The 18,274-nt window shown below is 40.2% G+C and overlaps 1 protein-coding gene across 2 annotated transcripts; it reads left to right on the top strand.

Moving 5' to 3' along the window:
* Positions 1-399: 399 nt before the first annotated feature.
* Positions 400-17,457, top strand: DBT (dihydrolipoamide branched chain transacylase E2). 2 transcript variants are annotated; one of them, XM_076337893.1, is made up of 12 exons: positions 2,886-3,028; positions 3,709-3,773; positions 4,770-4,893; positions 5,066-5,141; positions 9,096-9,277; positions 9,646-9,773; positions 10,554-10,797; positions 11,589-11,755; positions 12,809-12,886; positions 13,802-13,993; positions 14,752-14,823; positions 15,736-17,457. In XM_076337893.1, the coding sequence occupies exons 1-12, from the start codon at positions 2,941-2,943 to the stop codon at positions 15,901-15,903; spliced, it is 1,584 nt and encodes a 527-aa protein (XP_076194008.1). In that variant the 5' UTR covers positions 2,886-2,940; the 3' UTR covers positions 15,904-17,457. The 2 variants fall into 2 exon arrangements, with proteins under 2 accessions (XP_076194009.1, XP_076194008.1); XM_076337894.1 differs by lacking the exons at positions 2,886-3,028; positions 3,709-3,773 and adding an exon at positions 400-474 and having other exon boundaries at positions 15,736-16,385.
* Positions 17,458-18,274: the final 817 nt, after the last annotated feature.

Below are 18,274 nucleotides of genomic sequence, written 5' to 3'. Positions count from 1 at the left end.
CTGACAGAAGCACGGAGAGACATAGGCGTGTTGGTCTGGCAGTCACGCTCGGGACTTTATAACGGGCGTACCGGGGAAGGCCGGGCCCTTCGCGCTGCCCTTCACGCCACTTCGGCCAAGGGAAATCGCACTCCCTCCACCACCGCCAGCGGCTTTGCTACGGGAACCCCCGTGAGGCGCTGGGGACAGGTGACGCCCTCCCATTACTTCCCGCGGGCGTGTGACGGCCCCGAGGCGCCGCCTGCCCTCCCCGGGCGGCGGCCGGGACCAGCCGGCTATCCCCTCCGCCGCCGCCGTCCTCCCTGGCCCGTGCCCAGGGTGGCCGCCCGCCGCCTGGTTGGCTGCGGCTGGCGTGGCTGGCCTCCGGTTGGCTGGTCGGTGGGAGGTGTGCGGGGCGCGGGGGCTGCCTCTTCCCGGAGGAAGATGGCGGCCGTGACCGCTCTGAGGAGCAGCTGCCGAGCAGTGGGGCGCCTGGTAAGGGGAGCAGGGGACCCTGCGGGTGGTGGCGCTCCCGGTTAGCCGGTGAGGGGGTGGACAACGCGCGGCATCTCCGCCTGGGCGGCGGCATCCTGAAGCCCCGTTGCTTCCTTCCAGCCGCGAGCGAGCGGCAGACCCTCGGAGCAAACATGACACGCTCGCGGACTTGCCGCCTCCCCTCAGCCCTCCCGGCCGCCGCCTCCCCTCAGCCCTCCCGGCCGCCGCCTCCCCTCAGCCCTCCCGGCCGCCGCCTCCCCCGCGCCTGCGGGCGGGCAGTGCCCGGGCTACCCTCCCCGCCTCCCCTCAAGCCTGCCCGGCCGCCTCAGCCGCGCCTCCGGGCGGGCAGCGCCCCAGCCCGCCCCGCCGCTGCCCCACGGTGCGGCGGCACAGGTGACCGTGTCCCCCGCAGCCAGTCAGCCCACAGTGCCCAGCCCCGAACGCCCCGTGCTGCCGCGGTGCCGGCGGAGCCCGTCCGCTGCTCCCTGGGGGTGAGAGTGTCCTCTCTCCCCAGGGACCCCCAGAACACGCTTCCTCCGCCCCGCGCTGCTGCCCCCTGAATGTCTTCCCCGTTGCCCGTGTTTCCTGTGGAAGAAACGCGTGCCTCCTATAATAAACCACTGACGTCCTTATCTTCTGTTATTTCTTAGTCATCCGATTCATTGCATTGCCTATACGTTACACTGCCATCACTGCTCCTCCGCCCATGCATTGCATACCGTATCTGCACAGAGGCGGTGTAGTTACACACACAGAAAGGGGAAACGTATTTCTTTGAACCCCAGGAGCCTTGATATTTGTAAATTAAGTAGCTGAGATGCCTTACCATGCTTCAAAAAGTGAATCTACTTGGTTGCCCTTTAAGATGCTTATAATCTCATAAACACATACCATCATGAGGACCTACTTCATGCTTTCTTCTGCCTTCTTGTATTATAGTCTTCCTGCTGTAGTGAAGTGTTGGTTTCCAATTATGTCACTGCTGTTTTGTGGAATGTCAGAAAAAGAAACATCTTTTTGTAAGATAATCCAAGTGAAAACAAAATTAAGGACCACTTCTAGTTTCTATTATTATTTTTGCTCTTAATAATAATTCATATTGTATTTTGAAAGCATAGTAGTGAGGAATTTTTTCAGCAATACTCTTGTAATTACCTAGTTTTAGCTATATTACTTGTATATACTTAATATATTACTTATTACATATAAGTAATTTTACTAATTAAGAATATTGAAAATAGCGGCAGCTTTTTAGTTTTCTTTCTAACTGAACCATCTACTCTTAAATCCGGAGGGAGATTCTGATAAGATGAAAATGCTTATCTTATTCATGCTCATTATTTAGGTGAGGAATAATGTCTGACTGAACCATGCTGCCAAGGACATTGGTTTGGTATATAGGCAACTATATGCTATATATATATACTATAGATATAGAATATGTATGCAAAACAAATCCAGTGTAAGTAAACGTTCATTAAAATGACTCAATGTGACGGCAAGTCAAAAGAGTTCTATAGAGGAGTATCCTTTAATGAGGAGTGTCCTTTAATGAGGAGTCATTGCCTTTGAGCACAAACGATTCAATTTGACTTTGAAATTCAGTGTTACTTCATCAGGTAATGGGTCACCTGCAGGCTGCATAAAAACATTTTGTTCTGAGGCCGGCAGTAGATTTTTAGGATCAGTGGTGATTCAGAAAAGCACAGTTGGCTTCTTTTTAAGGAAACAACCAAAACTGAACTAAACAGGGGCAAGGGAGTTCTCCCCCATATAGCGTACAGCTCCCATGTTGTCTTGGGGCAAACCACAAGTCTTAGTCAACCAGATATCAGTGGCTGAGGTGTCCTCGGTATCAGTGAGAGGCTGGAGTGGGCCCTCGCTTTCTTCTCACCACAGTAACTCTGCACTTTGAAGGCTTGCATAGGAAAGGTGTTATCTTACTGTGGCATTATTACCTTTAAATTGTCATATAGCTTAATAGTGGTGACATAAACATAACTGCTAGTACTGTGCTTGTTGTTTTTTTATTACTATATTTTTCCAGACATCAAGATACGTAGATGGTTATGCTATGGATAGTGGAACTAATTTTGTCTTTTACATGCTTTTGTTATTTCCTTATTTGGCATTACACAGAAAATAGTATTACGGTGATTAAATACTGAAATTAATAAGCACAGCCTCTTTATTTCATGGATTTTAATTTTTTCCCTTGTTAGAAAGGACCACTGTTCTATGAAGAGATTGGGTACTGTATTATTGCTTTAACATACTAGCACACCAACTTTTTAGTAGAGAATGTCCAAAACTGCAAACCAAAAAGATTCCATTTTTTAAAATTGCAGTAGTTTTGAATTATTCCTACAAATATAATTTGAAACAGCATTGAAACTCTTCTGTAACAAAACCAGTCTGTTTTTTTGGCAGTGACATTACTAATTCACTACCTCCATTGGTTACCAAATGTTAAAAACACATGGAAAGCATTATGAAACTTCACATTTAGAAATAGTTCAGAGATTTGATGTGCTCCTTGTGATCATCTTCGCAGGTAAATATTGACTGTTTTCCATGTAGGGTCATATAAAGAGAAAAGAGTTTTATTTTAAGTTTGGAACAAAAAGATCTCGTTGGACAAAAAAATGTAACCATGGAATCAAGTGGGAAGAAAAACAATTAAAAATAGGAGAAAATAGGCTTGTGAAGCTGTACGTTATATACTAGTTTTGTAACTGAATGAGAATTTTAAATGTGTTCATAAAATAAGATTTGTCATAGCTTAAAATTACCATTTTACCTGATTTTTTTTAATAGGGAAAATTGCTTGGAGGACTAATGAAAAGGATTTACTGTTTGCTCATTATTTGAGTTAGAAAAAATACTTATTCTAGATCAGTAGATACAATCTTAGTAGCAGGCAGCTGAAAAGTAACTCAGTATAACTTTGTGGTGTCCTTTATGGTAGATTGTATTGTATAAATATTTGTTCCTAAAAGGAAGCTGATATTAAATATAACTTGTGATGCTAGATTAAATAATATAGAAAATGTGTACATTGTCAGTTCAGAATTGTACGGTTTTCTGAATAATCTACTTTTTTTAAAGTGTAATATAAAATCAAATAGTTGAACAGTTTGGGGGGCAGAGAGGGCAATCCGGAAGTTTCATATACTCTGTAATTACTGAAAGGATTTTAAAAAAAAAAACGTTAAAATGAACTTTCCCATGCAGGTGTGCTGTTTTCTGGCTCCTCTAAGAAGATAATTTCTAAATTTTACAGTTTTGAGCTACTTGAGGTACATTGTAGCACCTGAATTTTTTTTCATATCTCTAAATTAATTAGAGATTACATTATCTACAGATAAATTGTTATTTTTATTAATTTTACAGCACTCTAAGACAACATAACACCAGAATTACATTAGATTTCTTAAATCTAATGTAATAGTAAATAAGAAAGGGTCTGAACTAACTCCTGTTGAGATTAATGATAAAATGCCTGTTTATGTCAATGCAAGTGCTACTGGCTTTGCTTTTGACCAAAATCATGACTGATTACATGATGCTTTAAAGCATAAGGTTTTGTCTGAAGAACCTTTCAGAAAATTCCGTTGACCCTTTAAGTTGATTTCTGGATAAATATAATTGTAACCATGAAAGAAAACCATCTCTCTCCCAGTTCTTTAAAAATGTCATTAAAGTTGATGTGAAATCATATTTACTTGAAGATGATTGCCTCCTATATATTAACAGAAATAAAAGGGCAACTCTCTGTGCCCTCTGGTGTGAATTTCCTTTCCAATTAATACTTCTGATCAACCTTTGATTGGAATAAGAACTGACAAAGAAAAATATGCTGATTTTTCCTGCAGTCTAGGGGACCCTTCCAGCATCCATTCTGGATGAGAATATTTCAGATGGCTGATGTCATTGATACTATGTATGTTTTTTGTGTGTGTCCCCTGATTTAAACTAATTGCTTAGGGAAACAATAGCAAGTATGAATCTCTTACCAGATCTTGTAATGATTTTTGTTAATTGGTTATGTTATTGTGGCTTTGATCTCCCCATGTGTTGTGTTAGTGAAAGAAGTTAAAGACCTGGCAAAGCTTATGCTAATTTAGTGGTTATTGTACATTCAGTATGTATTCATAATAATTGTGTTTCCATAAGAACTTCTCTCATATAAACTAGAATTAAACTATTTTAGTATTACTGTTGCATCCGGAATATTAAATGAACTCTACATTCCTCCATCCATTATATTAACACTTGAGACTTTTCTCCCCCAGGTTTGCATTCACCGTGTTAGATCGTGCAGCAGCATTCGCTTTATAAAATCAAAATATGTGTGCGTGTTTGACAAATCTGCCCTCAAGTTTAGTCATCAACAGCGATTATTCAGAACATCTGCTGGTAATCTTTTTCATAATAAAATAATTTATTTTATTTTGCTATTTTATGAGTGTTATGTTAGCAGTTTGTATATGACTGGTATGTAGACTATTTCTGATGCATTCAGATTTTTCTGTCTGATATCTTGTACTTAATATTAAACATGTTGTATTTCCTTATTGTCTGTTTTAAGTTTCGTGTGGCCAAATTGTCCAGTTTAAGCTTTCTGACATTGGAGAAGGGATTACGGAGGTGACTGTAAAAGAATGGTAAGCTCTACTTTCTTAGAAATACACTAAGAAATCAGCAAGTAGTTTAACAGCTGTGTTATCAGTTATTTATCTGAGAATATGTTTTCTGAGTTACTAATGATGTTTTTCAAGTTTCATTTTCCACATTTTAAAACCTTGTATATACTGAGCTTTACATTTTGTTTATTTGCAATCTGGTTTATTTGGGAGTGGAAAAGGTGGAAGGAATGGGATGCTCTAACTGAAGAGGGCTTTAAACTAGAGATGCCAGGGGAGGGGAACCTCAATCCATCCCACTCCTACCAGTTTGATGCCAGGGCCAGCAATAGATGCCCAGAGCCTGAAGAAGGAACACGGGTCAGCAGGAGAGCGCCTGAAGAGCAGCACAAAGGAACTCCAGCCAGTAAGACAGCTTCATCGGGGGCCCAACTTAAATGCCTCTATGCAAACGCACGTAGCATGGGGAATAAACAAGAGGAGTTAGAGACGTGCACACGCCTGCAGGGCTACGACCTTATTGGCATCACAGAGATGTGGTGGGATGGTTCCTATGATTGGAGTGTTGGGATGGAGGGATACAGGCTCTTTAGGAAGGACAGGCAGAGGAGATGAGGAGGGGGTGTTGCCCTCTATGTCAATGACCAGCTGGAGTGCGTGGAGCTCTGCCTGGGGATGGATGAGGAGCTGACCGAGAGCTTATGGGTCAGGATTAAAGGGAAGGCAGGGACAGGTGACATTACGGTGGGGGTCTGCTACAGGCCACCTGACCAGGAAGACCGAGCGGATGAGGCCCTCTATAGACAGACAGGAGCAGCCTCACGCCCACAAGCCCTGGTCCTCATGAGGGACTTCAGCCGCCCTGATATCTGTTGGAGGGACAACACGGCAGGGCATAAGCAATCCGAGAGGTTCCTGGAATGCGTCGATGATAACTTCCTTCTCCAAGTGATAGAGGAACCAATGAGGAGAGGTGCTATGCTGGACCTTGTTCTCACCAACAAGGAGGGGCTGATGGGGAATGCAAAGCTCAGGGGTAGCCTGGACTGCAATGACCACGAAATGGTGGAGTTCAAGATCCTTAGGGCATCGAGGAGGGCGCACAGCAAGCTCGCGACCCTGGACTTCAGGAGAGCAGACTTTGGCCTCTTCAGGGATCTGCTTGGTAGAGTGCCATGGGACAAAGCCCTGGAGGGAAGAGGGGCCCAACAAAGCTGGGTAATATTCAAGGATCACCTCCTCCAAGCTCAGGAGCGATGCATCCCAACAAAGAGGAAGTCAGGCAAAACCACCAGGAGGCCTGCATGGATGAACAAGGAGCTCCTGGACAAACTCAAACACAAAAAGGAAGCCTACAGAGGGTGGAAGCAAGGACAGGGAGCCTGGGAGGAATACAGAGAAATTGTCTGAGCAGCCAGGGATCAGGTTAGGAAAGCTAAAGCCCTGACAGAATTAAATCTGGCCAGGGACATCAAAGGCAACAAGAAAAGTTTCTGTAGGTACATCGGGGAAAAAAGGAAGATGAGGGAAAATGTGGGCCCTCTCTGGAATGAAACGGGAGACCTGGTTACCTGGGACATGGAGAAGGCGGAGGTACTCAATGACTTTTTTGCCTCGGTCCTCACCGGCAAGTGCTTGAGCTTCACCGCCCAAGCTGCAGAAGGCAAAGGTGGGGACTGGGAGAATGAAGAGCTGCCCACTGTGGGAGAAGATCAGGTTGGAGACCATCTAAGGCACCTGAAGGTGCACAAGTCCATGGGACCCGATGAGATCCACCCGTGGGTCCTGAAGGAACTGGCGGATGAAGTTGCTAAGCCACTATCCATCGTATTGGAGAAGTCGTGGCAGTCCGGTGAAGTTCCCACTGACTGGAGAAGGGGAAACATCACCCCCATTTTTAAAAAGGGACAAAAGGAAGACCTGGGGAACTACAGGCCACTCAGTCTCACGTCTGTGCCTGGGAAGATCATGGAACAGATCCTCCTGGAAGCTATGCTAAGGCACATGGAGGACAGGGAGGTGATTCGAGACAGCCAGCATGGCTTCACCAAGGGCAAGTCCTGCCTGACCAACCTAGTGGCCTTCTGTGATGGAGTGACTCCATCAGTGGACACAGGAAGGGCTACGGATGTCGTCTGTCTGGACCTCTGTAAGGCCTTTGACACAGTCCCCCACAACATCCTTCTCTCTAACCTGGAGAGGTATGGATTTGATGGGTGGACTGTCTGGTGGGTGAGGAATTGGTTGGATGGTCGCATCCAGAGGGTAGTGGTCAACGGCTCAATGACCAGATGGAGGTTGGTGACAAGTGGTGTTCCGCAGGGGTCTGTATTGGGACCGGTACTGTTTAATGTCTTCATCAATGACATAGACAGTGGGATCGAGTGCACCCTCAGCAAGTTTGCAGATGACACCAAGCTGAGTGGTGCGGTCGACACACCAGAGGGACGGGATACCATCCAGAGGGACCTGGACAAGCTGGAGAAGTGGGCCCGTGTGAACCTCATGAGGTTGAACAAGGCCAAGTGCAGGGCCCTGCACCTGGGTCGGGGCAACCCCCGGTATCAATACAGGCTGGGGGATGAAGGGATTGAGAGCAGCCCTGCCGAGAAGGACTTGGGGGTACTGCTGGATGAAAAGCTGGACATGAGCCAGCAATGTGCGCTCGCAGCCCAGAAGGCCAATCGTATCCTGGGCTGCATCCAAAGCAGCGTGGCCAGCAGGTCGAGGGAGGGGATTCTGCCCCTCTGCTCTGCTCTGGTGAGACCCCCCCTGCAGTACTGTGTCCAGCTCTGGAGCCCTCAGCATAAGAAAGACACGGACCTATTGGAGCAGGTCCAGAAGAGGGCCACGAAAATGATCAGGGGGGTGGAACCCCTCTGCTATGAAGAAAGGCTGAGAGAGTTGGGGTTGGTCAGCCTGGAGAGGGGAAGGCTTTGGGGAGACCTTCTTGCAGCCTATCAGTACTTAAAGGGGGCTTATAAAAAGGATGGGGGCAAACTTTTTAGCAGGGCCTGTTGCGACAGGACAAGGGGGAATGGCTTTCAACTAAAGGGGGGTAGATTTAGGCTAGATATAAGGAAGGAATTTTTTACACTGAGGGTGGTGAAGCACTGGCACAGGTTGCCCAGAGAGGTGGTGGATGCCCCGTCACTGGAAACATTCCAGGTCAGGTTGAACAGGGCTCTGAGCAACCTGATCTAGTTGAAGATGTCCCTGCCCACGGCAGGGGGGTTGGACTAGATGACCTTGAGAGGTCCCTTCCAACCCAAACTATTCTATGATTCTATGAATGCATCTGTATATAGGCTTTCCTTCAGTGATTAATGTTTTTAGAGTGCAGGAGTTCTGTCTTTTATTACACTTACTTAGGCTGAACCTTCGAAACAAATGACTAGTCTGGAAAATCCACATAATATTATCCTATACTTCTCTGTTGACTTTAGTAAAAGATTTGAACATTTAAATTGTTTGTAAAAAGCCAATGATGAATGGATTAAGCAAAATCAAAGTGTACAGTCAAGGAAGGCAGTGTTGAAATGCCTTGTTCTTTGTACAAATAGGTGAAAATACCTGTCTCTGCACAGAAGACAGTGTTTCCCACTTTCAGTTTCTTTTCTGAAACTCATCGTATACTGATCCTGGCAATTTGAAACTAAGAACTTCCTTAGGTTCAGACTAAGCTGAGCTTATTTTTAGGTGGCTTATAATCTGTCAAGAAAACTCTGCTTTACTAAAGTAATAGTAAAAATACATGTGCGATGATATTCTAAATCATTGTGTCATTTCACATAACGAGGGGTCTGGAGCAGTCAGGCAAAAGGTATATAGCAAATGTATCCATTCTGTAGAATTTATCTTATCTGGAATGCATTTTCATGTTGTGGGGATGTACATAACTGAACTTATCAAAAGAGTACACAGCATAGATTTTTACACAATATGTTTTATACTAGCCTGTGTCTTTTCTCTTAGGTATATAAAAGAAGGTGATAGCGTGTCTCAGTTTGATAGCATCTGTGAAGTACAAAGCGATAAAGCTTCCGTCACTATTACTAGTCGTTATGATGGCATCATTAGAAAACTCCATTACAATTTAGATGACATTGCTTATGTTGGAAAACCACTAGTGGACATTGAAATCGATGCTTCAAAAGGTATTATAAGCCATTTTTTTCTCTTGCGTATTTTATGTTTGTTGTCATAAAACCATCAGTGACAGAGGAGTTTACTTTTTCCTCCTGAAAATCTGAAAACTGAAATTTTTTTTTTCCCTTTATAAAGTCAAGAGAATTAAGTAGAAAAAGCTGTGATATTTTATTAGGATTTAAAATCTCAAAAGCCAGACGTTTCCTATTGACAATTTAGCTTAAGCAGCAGCCTTTAGCGTGCTATATTCCCACCCACAGTAGCTCAAAGTAAATGTTAAAAACTTCAGCTGTCACAGAATCACAGAATGGTTGGGGTCGGAATTTAACAAATGCTTATAATGTAGTAAAGTTTAAATATTTCTTTTTGTTTGCAGGTGTTGCCCCTGAAGAAGATGTTGTTGAAACACCTCCTATGTCTCATGAAGAGCACACTCACCAAGAGATAAAAGGTCACAAAACATTAGCAACCCCTGCAGTTCGTCGTCTGGCCATGGAGAACAATGTAAGTTTGCTGAATCAGGTCCTGCTGCATTTTATCCATCTTTTATGTAGCAGCTTGACTGACTAGGAGAACATTGATCTAGAGGAAAGTGCAGTGAGAAATGACTTGTTTTCAAATACATTTCAAATGTGTAAAAACCGTTGTAAAGATGAAGAGGGTTGTGCTTTCTGATGATTGTGGTGGATAGGAAAAGAATTACTGGGCTTAAAATGCAGCTAGGATACTTTAGGCTGGAGATTAAGAAAACCTTTTTAGAATAAAAATAATAAAGTATCAGATTCCTGGGACAGAGGAAGGAGGAGGGAAAAATGGAATCTCAGCTTTAGCTACCTTGTTCTGTTTTTCAGATTTGTGTTAGAGCAGAGGATGTACTAGGTGATCTTTTAAGCGCTTTTCTAATTCTTTTTTCCTGTGAATCTATGAATATTCCATTGGTTTTGAAAGTCTGTAGTGCATTTTTAGTAGAAAAATAAAACAATAAGTAGAGAAAACTAAGTGACAAACAGCTTTCCTCAAATTACTATTTCACTCTTGATCCCGTGAGGTAATTAAGAGGTAAGTAGTATTCATAGCTCCTCCTTAAAGGATGCGATTAGACACCTAGTGGGCCTTCTGGATGATTTGAACAATGTTGAGTACCTAATAAATCATAGAAAGGGAAAGAAAACTGTAGGTATGTTAGGTCAGTAACTGGAATAATTTTTAACCGTAGCTCACAATATAGGATATTTTTATATTGCTGTAAAACAAAAGTGTCATAGCTTGTTATGTACTTTTCAGATTAAATTGAGTGAAGTTGTTGGAACAGGGAAAGATAACAGAATCCTTAAAGAAGACATACTCAATTACTTGGCCAAACAAACAGGAGCTATTTTACCTCCATCACCGAAGGCTGAAATTATCCCACCTTTGCCAAAATCAGAGACTGTGCCAGCTGCTCCAAAGGACAAAGCACGCAAAATTCCTGTACCTGTTTCCAGACCCATTGTGTTTTCAGGAAAAGATAAAACTGAACCTATAACAGGTAAATCATAAAATATAAAATCTTGAGACCTTGTTCACAGTAGACTACCAGTAAATGTTACTCAGTGAACAGTTGATTCCTTTTGATGGGAGTGTGCTTCGTATTATTGTCATGCAAGTGAGCAATAGAAAAACATGCTCTGTAAGAAGGTGTTGCATGAAATTATTATTTTATTAAATAATTGTTAATGTTTTGGTTGGATGGAGTTGGGCTGCAAATTGCACTTCTCATTTTTAATCCACGTTTCTTCAAATGTATGCTGAAACAGGTAGGAATTCTGAAACACGTGAATTTGTCACAGTATGAATCATTATGCAATTAGTGGCAAAGTGCAGTGAATTTAAGGGTTTATCAGTGCTTAATAATAGCGTACTTCAGCATTCATACTTGTTCTGGAGAAGAGTGCAACAAAAGACACTAAGGTAAGAAAAATCACATTAAAAGAGGAAGATAAAAGGTTTTTGCTTGCCTTTCAGGCAGTGTTTATTTGGAGAGGCTGGGAAGAGTAGTGTCAATTAATGTATAATGATTTCAGGTACATGCATACTGAGGAGAGATATGCAGTGATATAATCTACACTATTACAATTGTAAAAATTGAGTTGCGTGTGCTGAATAACTTGATCCTAAAGTGAGCTTTACCCTGTCCTTTTTTTGTTGTGGTTGGGTTTTGTTTTGGTTTGGTTTTTTTAAGTTACGTAATTTATTTAATGGAAAGAAATAATTTAAATTTCACCATAACTTTCCAGAAGCTCATATTGTTGGTTTAAGAAGTCAGTGAATATTTTCCAGGTTTTCACAAGGCAATGGTAAAGACTATGAGTGCAGCCCTGAAGATACCCCACTTCGGTTATTGTGATGAGATTGATTTGACTCAGCTTGTTCAGCTGCGAGAAGAGCTGAAACCTCTAGCACAAATTCGTGGAGTTAAGCTTTCCTTTATGCCTTTCTTCATAAAGGTGAGACGTGCAGCAGAGCACTGTATGGAGCACTTATGCAGATTTTGCCCAAATCTGATCAGTGATTGTTGTAAGTTTGGAGCACCTCTCTATCATCTGAATAATTACAGGTCACAAGAAAAGTCTCAACTTTTCTTGTTTATTGAACCACTTATGAATTTACTGTTGGAATTGTAGTTAGGGTTATATAATATCATGGAAAATTTTTGAAATATTAATGGGGAGGGATAGAGCAGATAAAGCATTATTCATTATGGGGGTAGGCATCACTGGGTGTTTGAATTACAGAAAACAAATTTTGGAAACTGTCAGTATTTTTTATAAGCCTTATTAAAATGAACCTCATGTGAAATGCATTATTATTATTATTATTATTATTATTATTATTATTATTATTATTATTATTATTATATTTTTGTTGGTAATGAATCCCTCAGGTGAATGAGTGTGTCTCTTCTGTTGTTCAGAAGACCAGGCACTTGCATTCGTTTAGTTGCCATGGTTCCGTTTCCAACTGTTGATATCAGTGAAGGCTGATGCACTGCCTAAGCTACGCATTGAATGCATAGCTTTGTCTGAAACTTCTGGTAATGCTATTTCAATTAGAGTGCTAAGTAAGCCCTCATTCTGCTCACTCTCTTTAGGGGGAATTAATATTACTTCCTTGAAATAATTGTCATCTGAGTGGAGAGCTGAGAATGACATTGCTGCTGAATCTCATGACTTGTGTCATGGGATATTTGATTTGAATTGTGGAACAGAAATAACGAATGCAGATTCAACTTCAATTATACTTGGGAAAGGGATTATCACTTTTTATATGTCTGTCTGATGTATATTTGGGTTTTGTAAGTTGTCTTTTTCTTCTGCTATCCTAATAATGACAGAATATTGACAGACAAGTTTAGGAGAGTTTAAGCCAAATTTGATTGCATTGAGGAAATCCATATTGTTATTAATCTAAATTGTCTCCCACCGTTCCTTCCTTTCCATGCAGCTCTCCAGTTATAAAACATAAAAATCTATCTTTTTTTTTTCTTTTATATTTAACAGGCAGCCTCTCTGGGATTATTGCAGTATCCCATTCTTAATGCTTCTTTGGATGAAAGCTGTCAAAATGTCACATATAAGGTTTGTAAACTACTGATAAAAGTTGTGAGTAGAAGACCTAAACTAACAGCTAACAAGGGCTTTTCAGAATGTCTGAGCTAATTGTAAGAACCAAAATTATGATGTTGTGCTGGAAAATAATTTGTGTGTCCAGATTCTAAGATTGGATTTGATTTATTATTTATCTTATTTCAGTAGTTTGTTTAATGAGAGTCACTTTGTTATTCAGGCTTGCCTCAAAAATGCATATTAATATAGTGATTTCCTATTTTTCACCTGAAGATGGGCCAAGCATTTTAAATGAAAACATTTAAAATCTAATACAGTAATTTTTTAGTAATGGCACAGTGGTTCCACTGTTCCAACGTTCAACCCTTATGTATTAAAGTCATATTTTAAACTCAGTTTTGATAAAAATTATTTAATTTTCATACAAGGAGCTGGATTGATACTTCTGGGCAGCGAGTGTCTATTTTCTTAAGTGATGTGTACATACTCCCTGCAGTACAAACTCCTTTTGTGCTGTTTTATCAATCTCTCTCAGATGAATCCTTATATATTCCTTCTAGTAAACGAAAGGCAACTCAGTTTCCTTTTTTTTAGTGTTCTCTTTAAAATCTGCTAGTCATGTTTTGTTACCCATATAATCATCCTAAAGTGAAATATTTTCAGTGCAGAAATGATTCCAGGATTTTGTATTTCCTGGATGTGAAATTGTCAAAATCAATTTGCACTTCGCAGATGTGGAAAGCTAATATTTAAAAATTTACATCCCCTTCTCCCCTCAAAATTGTATAGAGGAGCTGCTTACTACAGACAGTGCTTTCTAGGTTAAAAAGATATATAAAGAAGACATTATTCAAGTGTTTTTTTATGTAAAATACAATTTTATGTTGACTGCTTACGTTAATGTCCGGTTAATGAAACTTGTTGCAGGCTTCGCACAACATTGGAGTTGCTATGGACACAGAGCAAGGTTTAATTGTCCCAAATGTGAAAAATGTTCAAGTCTGTAGTGTGTTTGAAATTGCTTCTGAATTAAATCGCCTACAGTCCTTGGGCTCTGCAGGCCAACTGGGAGCAAATGACCTCACTGGGGGAACATTCACCCTTTCAAATATTGGCACAGTAAGTACAGGAAAAATCATAGAATCATTAAGGTTGGAAAAGACCTCTAAGATCATCGAGTCCAACCATCAACCCAACACCACCATGCCCACTGAACCATGTCCCTAAGCGCCTCATCTACTCGTCTTTTAAATACCTCCAGGGATGGGGACTCAACCACGTCCCTGGGCAGCCTGTTCCAATGTTTCACCACTCTTTCAGTAAAGACATTTTTCCTTACATCCAATCTAAACCTCCCCTGGCGCAACTTGAGGCCATTTCCTCTCGTCCTATCGCTTGTTACTTGGGAGAAGAGACCGACCCCCACCTCGCTACAACCTCCTTTCAGGTAGTTGTAGAGAGCGATGAGGTCTCCCCTCAGCCTCCTTTTCTCCAGGCTAAACAACCGCAGTTCCCTCAGCCGCTCCTCATAAGACTTGTTCTCCAGACCCTTCACCAGCTTCGTTGCCCTTCTTTGGACAGGCTCCAGCACCTCGACATCCTTCTTGTAGTGAGAGGCCCAAAACTGAACACAGTATTCGAGGTGCAGCCTCACCAGTGCCAAGTACAGGGGCACGATCGCTTCCCTGCTCCTGCTGGCCACACTATTTCTGATACAGAAATGAGAACTTACATCTGAAAACTGCTTCTGAAATGAATACCTTAGTGAAGTTTAATATGCAGTGAACAAAACCTGTAGCAATTAATGCAAGAGGCAATCTGCTTTTTAAAAAAAAAAAAAAATCGTTAGCTAATATCCCCAGCTTTTTCTTTTCTAGATTGGTGGCACTTATGCCAAACCAGTGATACTACCTCCTGAAGTAGCTATTGGAGCACTTGGAAAGATACAGGTATATTAACTTTATCTCAGTGATGTGAGTGTTTAGCTCTAGCTAACCGAGGTCACCTGTAATGAAAATGAAACGTGGAGTGTCCCTTAGTTTTGTTTTTCTTATATAAACATTTCCTCTTTATGTTACAGAAACTGCATAGCTTGCGATTGAAAAGTTTTGTGATGTTTTTAGATGACTGTGCAGAGACACCAAAAGCTTAAATAGAAGTCTCTTATGCCAAAGGTTCACATTTGCTTTCTAGAATCCTGTTATATTTCACTCACATCTATGTTTAGCCTTCTAGTTATCAAGAAACAAGGTAAATTAATTTTTTACAAGTTTTGCAACATGGCAATAGCCATTCTGCTATCATCAAGGAGAAAACTTGAGACTAACAAAGTATTCTGATAATGAAGTTTAATTTCACAAGCCAGATAACTGAATCCATACAGAACTCTGTGTGGTGAAGGCACTTTCATATTTTCTGAATTTCAGGCTTTAATTCTTTAATATAGACATTTGACATCAATGCTGGAAATGAAATTAGTATTAATTTAAAACACTCTTTCTATATTCTTCCTATGAGCCTTTTGTTTAGGGAATGCTCTAAGGAAACTGTCACTTTGAGCACTAACAATGCAATAAACTATTCAGGAAGAAACTTTTGAGTCAAGAAAGGTTTTTACTACTTCAGTATTTCCATGATGCTGGAAACAGGATATGACTGTTTATTATGTAGGTTTGCAATATATTCTAATCTGCAGTACAAACAATAATGGGAAGGTCTTTTTTTTTTTAACGGTACTACTGCTGTCTGTCTAATTTAGCAAAATGTTTAAATTTAGATTAACAAATTAACAACCAAAAAATACAGATTTGTTAATGAAAGTATTTAATATTTCTATTTTTTTTCCTTCCACTGATTTTTAGGTTCTTCCTCGGTTTAATGGAAAAGGTGAAGTATTTAAAGCACAGATAATGAATGTGAGTTGGTCAGCTGATCACCGCATCATTGATGGAGCTACAATGGCCCGGTTTTCTAACTTGTGGAAATCTTACTTGGAGAACCCTGCTTCAATGCTGCTAGACCTTAAATAAAGAAAACCATGGCTAGAATATGCCTTTAAACTTTGTGGATTAGACTGAATAATTACCAAAGCTGGCTCTGCTAGCACGTGCCCTTTGCTACTCACGTTATATAATAATTTTATGCGGTTAAAAGTTTTCAACAGCTGATATCAGTCTATCAATTAGTTGTTACTTCTTTTAATTAATAGTGCTGTAATTTCTTCTACAGCAGACTGTCAAATTAATAGGTCATGGCGCGACTTCTGAATATGGTGATGGAATGTCTTTCTTTTGCCTTTTATAATACATACGGTTGTGAGGCTGGTGTGACTGAATGACACTGATCTACATCTGCAGTATTTATAATCTGATTAACCTGTTTTGAAGGGAAATACTCATAGTTCTTCCTTGTTGGACACATAAATTTATTTTAACAAATAATATCCAAATTCCCAAAAGAAGTTATGCAAAAATCATATACAAATAAAATGCCTTTTATGCTTGTGCTGTAAGACGTCCAGAGAGCTTTTTGTTGTTTAACCGAGTAAACCTCTCAAGTCTTTTGCTAGTCCACTTTTTCCTGGCAATTACTTGCACAGGTAATGAAATTACTCTTAATCAAATTATAAATGAGAGGCCATATTTATTCAAATGCTTATTGATAGCATTTATTGATCACTATCAGGGCCTTAATACTCTCTAGAATATCCTGTATTTTTATAGGCTGGAAGTAGTTGCAGTCCTTAAATACTTTCCAGTTATTTTTGTTTCTTATAGAAAGCATCTGTCTGTTAAAAAATAAAAAAAAAAAAGAAAAAAAAAAAGAAAAAAAGGAAGATCTCATTTGTTATTCTGTCATTAGGTAAGCCTGACGGTAAGCAGAACTTGTTCTAAAAGCTTGCATCACCTTGTATTATTGATGTTCAGGTACTAGAATTTGACAGATTAATCAGATGGAACAAAGAATTAACATTAAAAAAATACTATGTGAGATAAGGACTTTTTAAACTCATATACGAGGCACATAATGAATGGGTTCAAGTTAATGCCTTCAGAACAGACAACAGTTATGTGGCTTTAAGGTAAACTAAACAGATGATGAGGATTGCACTGGTTATTTAACAGGAGATATGAAGAAAACTGTTGGATATAAATACCTTCTAGAAACATAAGTTGCAAACAGACACAAGAAAAGACAGTTACATGGCCTTAAACATTAATTTGTGAGGCACAAAATGGCCATTTTCTCCTTTCTTTAGATAGATCAAAAACTGCCTCTACAGGAGTATTCTCCAAAATTGTAGACCAAAGTTGTCTATTGCATTTAGCTGTGAAGATACAAGACGTAAGCTACGAGAGGCAGAATCTCTGCTATCCTTGATGCTGAGACTGAGCAAGAGGAAAGCTGGTCATGTAGGGGAGGGAACATGGGAGCATACATGTAAGGTGCTATTTATATTACTATTGTGGTATAAGGGTCTTTTATATATAGGTCATTTCTTGCAAAGTTTGACTAACATATCATGCTTATCACCTATTTCATTTTTATCAGACTTAGTTATTCCTAATAAAAAAAAAATTAAAGCCACAAAGAATTGTAGTAATATTGTTTCTATCTGTGAATTTCATGCAGGCAATCCTGTACAGGTGACTCAAACTTCTATTTCTTTTTATCTTTAAGAACCTACTGCACTCAAGTCTACCAAAAGAACACAGCCTAATGGTTACTTTCCTACGAGTATATTGTTGTGGTAAGGGCTTAGTCTAAATAGTATATTTTTTAATCTGATGACCATGGAGAAAATAAATTGAGAAAATATAAGTGTATGATAGAAAGCACTAAAGTGATTTTGAAATATTTGAGACAGAATTAATTTTGCTCACATAAGGAGCCTGAAATTTCTTTGTCTCTCAAAACTCCAATGAAAGGGAGTATTTTTTTTTTCCTAGCTCTAGTTATCTGTCTTTTTTAAGGAGGAGGAAATTAAGTAGTTAGGTTTTTAGTTAATGACTTTTTTAGATCAAGAAAAAACATTGATTAAAAAACACTGTGGGGATTGAATCTACACCAAAACTGAAAGAAGAAATACCTATACCAAAGAACGTGTTGGATCATTTTTGCTTTTGCATAACTTCAAAAAAAAAAAAAAAAAAAAGGTGGAAAGCTAAAGCAGTTAGTGTCTTTTTAAATAGGTATTGGTGTTTAGGTAGCTAGCTGGTCACGGACTGGAGAGGGTTTTTTTGGTTATAAAGTTCTATGTGGTAATGCTAGAATCTAAGGCTAATAATGAGGAAAAATTATTTCTACTGAGAGAGGGTTATAACCAAATGAATGATATTTTTAAAATTTCATCTTCACGTTTTATACTCCAGTGCAAGAATTGGTTAGAATTTTCCAGTT

The sequence above is a fragment of the Aptenodytes patagonicus genome, chromosome 5 (genome assembly GCF_965638725.1).
Source record: "Aptenodytes patagonicus chromosome 5, bAptPat1.pri.cur, whole genome shotgun sequence".
Classification (NCBI taxonomy): Eukaryota; Metazoa; Chordata; class Aves; order Sphenisciformes; family Spheniscidae; genus Aptenodytes; species Aptenodytes patagonicus.
Note: the sequence above shows the minus strand (reverse complement) of the source record. Positions and strands in the feature narration are given on the sequence as shown.

Bases quoted from the DNA above. Each gene is read 5' to 3' on its own strand.
- DBT (XM_076337893.1), top strand. From the start codon at position 2,941: ATGTTAAAAACACATGGAAAGCATTATGAAACTTCACATTTAGAAATA. The intron at 4,894-5,065 runs GTAATCTTTTTC...GTCTGTTTTAAG, and splicing joins ATTATTCAGAACATCTGCTG to TTTCGTGTGGCCAAATTGTC. The intron at 9,774-10,553 runs GTAAGTTTGCTG...TGTACTTTTCAG, and splicing joins GTCTGGCCATGGAGAACAAT to ATTAAATTGAGTGAAGTTGT.